Below are 2,871 nucleotides of genomic sequence, written 5' to 3'. Positions count from 1 at the left end.
GAATCAATGATTAAGTTGTTGAAAGATAAGTCTTTGCTTGTGAAGGTGAAAGCAGGTTCGGTTGGCAATTAAATATTTTTTTCATATTTTTTTTTTACCTTTTTAAGCTATTTATTTCATTTTTTTATGTTAATGATTTTGATTTATTGCAAATGCAGCCGTTTACACAATTGAGTTTCAGAAACGTGGTCTACCTCATGCCCATATTTGTTTATTCATTGATCCAGTGAATAAAATTCATAATCCATCACATATAGATCAGTTTATTTCAAGTGAAATTCCAGACAAGGTCACTGAACCTGACCTATACCAGCTTGTGTCCGATCATATGCTTCATGGTCCTTGTGGTGAGGCTAACCCGAGTTGTAGCTGCATGATTGATAGAGAATTTTCCAAGAATTTCCCAAAAATATTTCAAAGTGAGACAAGTATAGATTCAATAGGTTTTCCAATTTATAAAAGAAGAGATGATGGGCGTTACATCGTTAAGAAAGGTATAAATTTAGATAATTGAAGTGTTGTGCCTTACAACCAAATTCTATTACGAAAGTATCAAGCCCATATAAATGTCGAGTGGTGCAATCAAGAGGGATCAATCAAGTATTTGTTTATATAAATAAATAAGGGTCCAGATCGAGCTACAATTTCCCTTGTCCAAAATAAAAGGACCGACAATGAAGATCCTAAAGTAGATGAGATTAAAGCTTTTCACGATTGTAGATATATTTCTGCATGTGAGGCTGTTTGGAGAATATTTGCTTTTGATGTTCATTACATGGTCCCGACTGTTACGAGACTTCCTTTTCATTTACCTGGTCAACAACAAGTAATTTATGGTCCTGATGAAGATATTGAAGATGTTTTTACCAAGACTTCCAATTAAGCTTCAATATTTATTGGTTGGATGGAAGCAAATGAAAACTATGAGCATGCAAGGAAGCTATCATATGCTGAGTTTCCAACACAGTTTGTATGGAATAAAGCAGTACCATCGTTATGGGTACCAAGGCATATTGGATTTGCTATTGGTAGAAATCATTCCGTTCCTGCATCATTTGACAATGCCTACCACCTAAGAATACTTTTAAACAAGGTTAAAGGACCCAAATGTTTTGAAAATATTCGAACAGTAGAGGGTGTTGTTTCTGATTCTTTTAGAGATGCATGTTATAGAATAGGCCTTTTAGATGATGATAAGGAGTACATAGAAGCAATAGAGGAAGCACGCCATACCGCAAACGGATATTATCTAAGAAATTTGTTTGCAACAATGCTTATAACATTCTCCTTATCAAGACGTGATTATGTTTGGGATAATATATGGCATTTCTTAGTCGACGGGATTCTTTATTATCAAAAAAAGAAACACAAGAATCCAGGTAAATTTTGTTATATAGATGAACATGTGTTTTTGTAGTTTAGTTTACGCTAACTTTATTTTTTATTTTTCAGGTTTGACTCTTAGTGACAAGCAACTAAAGAACTTGGCATTACTTGAGATTGAAGAGATTTTGGTATCAAATAATTCATCTCTACGTAGGTATACACACATGCCGTTTCCAGATTAGGAATCTATATCTACCTCGCTGAATCCTCTTATGATGGAAGAGTTACCGGTTAAAAAATATGGATTCTTAGACAAATGATTTTACGCATTTGTACATTTCTCTAACTGAAGAACAAAAAGGCATTTACAACGAAATATTTAATTCATGGAAACGTAAAAAATGTGGTGTTTTTTGTGTATAGTTATGACGGTAGTGGCAAAACATACTTATGGAAAACTTTATCGGCGTCAATTCGGTCTAAGGGAGAAATTGTTCTTAATGTTCCTTCAAGTGGAATAGCAACTTTATTATTAGAAGGCGGTAGAACAGCTCATTCAAGATTCCTCATTCCAATCAATCTGACCAAGGACTCCCAATGTCATGTAATTATTAAAAATTTCATTAGGTAGTGAATATTTCACAGTTAATTTTATGTTTTTAATTATATTCTTTAATGTAATTTTTACATATTCAACATTTTTAGGTTACGGGAAATACTGATGTTTCTGACTTATTGAAGAAAACATCATTAATAATTTGGGGTGAAACTCCCATGATTCATAAACATGCACTTGAAGAGTTGGACAGAACTCTTAAAGATGTTATGAAATGTGATTTGTCCAACACTTCTGAATCATTGTTTGGAGGTAAGGTAGTTGTTCTTGGTGGTGATTTCAGACAGATTTTACCTGTTGTACATAATGGAACAAGAAACGATTGTGTGAATGCCACAATTAGTTCTTCTTACATATGGTTAAAGTGTAAAGTTTTGAAACTAACTAAGAACATGAGGTTGACTATTGGTTCTCAAATGTCAAACACTTTGGAGATTAAGCAATTTGCTGATTGGTTTTTGGATATTAGTGAAGGTAATCTTGATGGTACGAATGATGGTGAAACAACTATATCAATTCCAGATGATATTCTAATAAAACATTCCCTTAATCCTATGTCTGATTTAATAAACTTTGTTTATCCTTCTATGTTAGAAGGTTTAATAATCTTACTTACTTTCAAGAACGGGCGTTGCTTGATCCCTTAAATGAGGTGGTTCAAGAGATTAATGATCGTATGTTAGCATAATTTCGGGGTCAAAAAATGGAATACTTAAGTTCAGATAGTATCGACGAGGTTGAAAGTGTATCAGAGGATTTTGATCCCACGTTGTACTCTCCTGATTTTCTTAATGGTATAAAGATGTCTGGAATGCCAAACCATCGTTTGTTACTTAAGGTTGGAGTTCCTATTATGTTACTAAGGAATATTAATCAGAAAAAGGGTTGTGCAATGGAACTCGACTACAAGTTGTTAGTATGGGTAAACG

General features: G+C 33.5%; 1 protein-coding gene across 1 annotated transcript; it reads left to right on the top strand.

Annotated features, from left to right (window-relative positions):
* The first annotated feature begins 904 nt into the window (after positions 1-904).
* LOC143610998 (uncharacterized) lies at positions 905-2,630 on the top strand. Its single transcript, XM_077085329.1, has 5 exons — positions 905-1,379; positions 1,453-1,540; positions 1,750-1,930; positions 2,032-2,498; positions 2,540-2,630. The coding sequence occupies exons 1-5, from the start codon at positions 905-907 to the stop codon at positions 2,628-2,630; spliced, it is 1,302 nt and encodes a 433-aa protein (XP_076941444.1).
* The last annotated feature ends 241 nt before the right edge of the window (positions 2,631-2,871 follow it).

Source organism: Bidens hawaiensis, unplaced genomic scaffold, assembly GCF_021521415.1.
Source record: "Bidens hawaiensis isolate Kalapana, Puna unplaced genomic scaffold, B.hawaiensis_p1.1 tig00028830_1, whole genome shotgun sequence".
Classification (NCBI taxonomy): Eukaryota; Viridiplantae; Streptophyta; class Magnoliopsida; order Asterales; family Asteraceae; genus Bidens; species Bidens hawaiensis.
Note: the sequence above shows the minus strand (reverse complement) of the source record. Positions and strands in the feature narration are given on the sequence as shown.

Bases quoted from the DNA above. Each gene is read 5' to 3' on its own strand.
- LOC143610998 (XM_077085329.1), top strand. From the start codon at position 905: ATGGAAGCAAATGAAAACTATGAGCATGCAAGGAAGCTATCATATGCT. The intron at 1,541-1,749 runs GTATACACACAT...TTTTGTGTATAG, and splicing joins AATAATTCATCTCTACGTAG to TTATGACGGTAGTGGCAAAA. The intron at 1,931-2,031 runs GTAATTATTAAA...CAACATTTTTAG, and splicing joins CCAAGGACTCCCAATGTCAT to GTTACGGGAAATACTGATGT.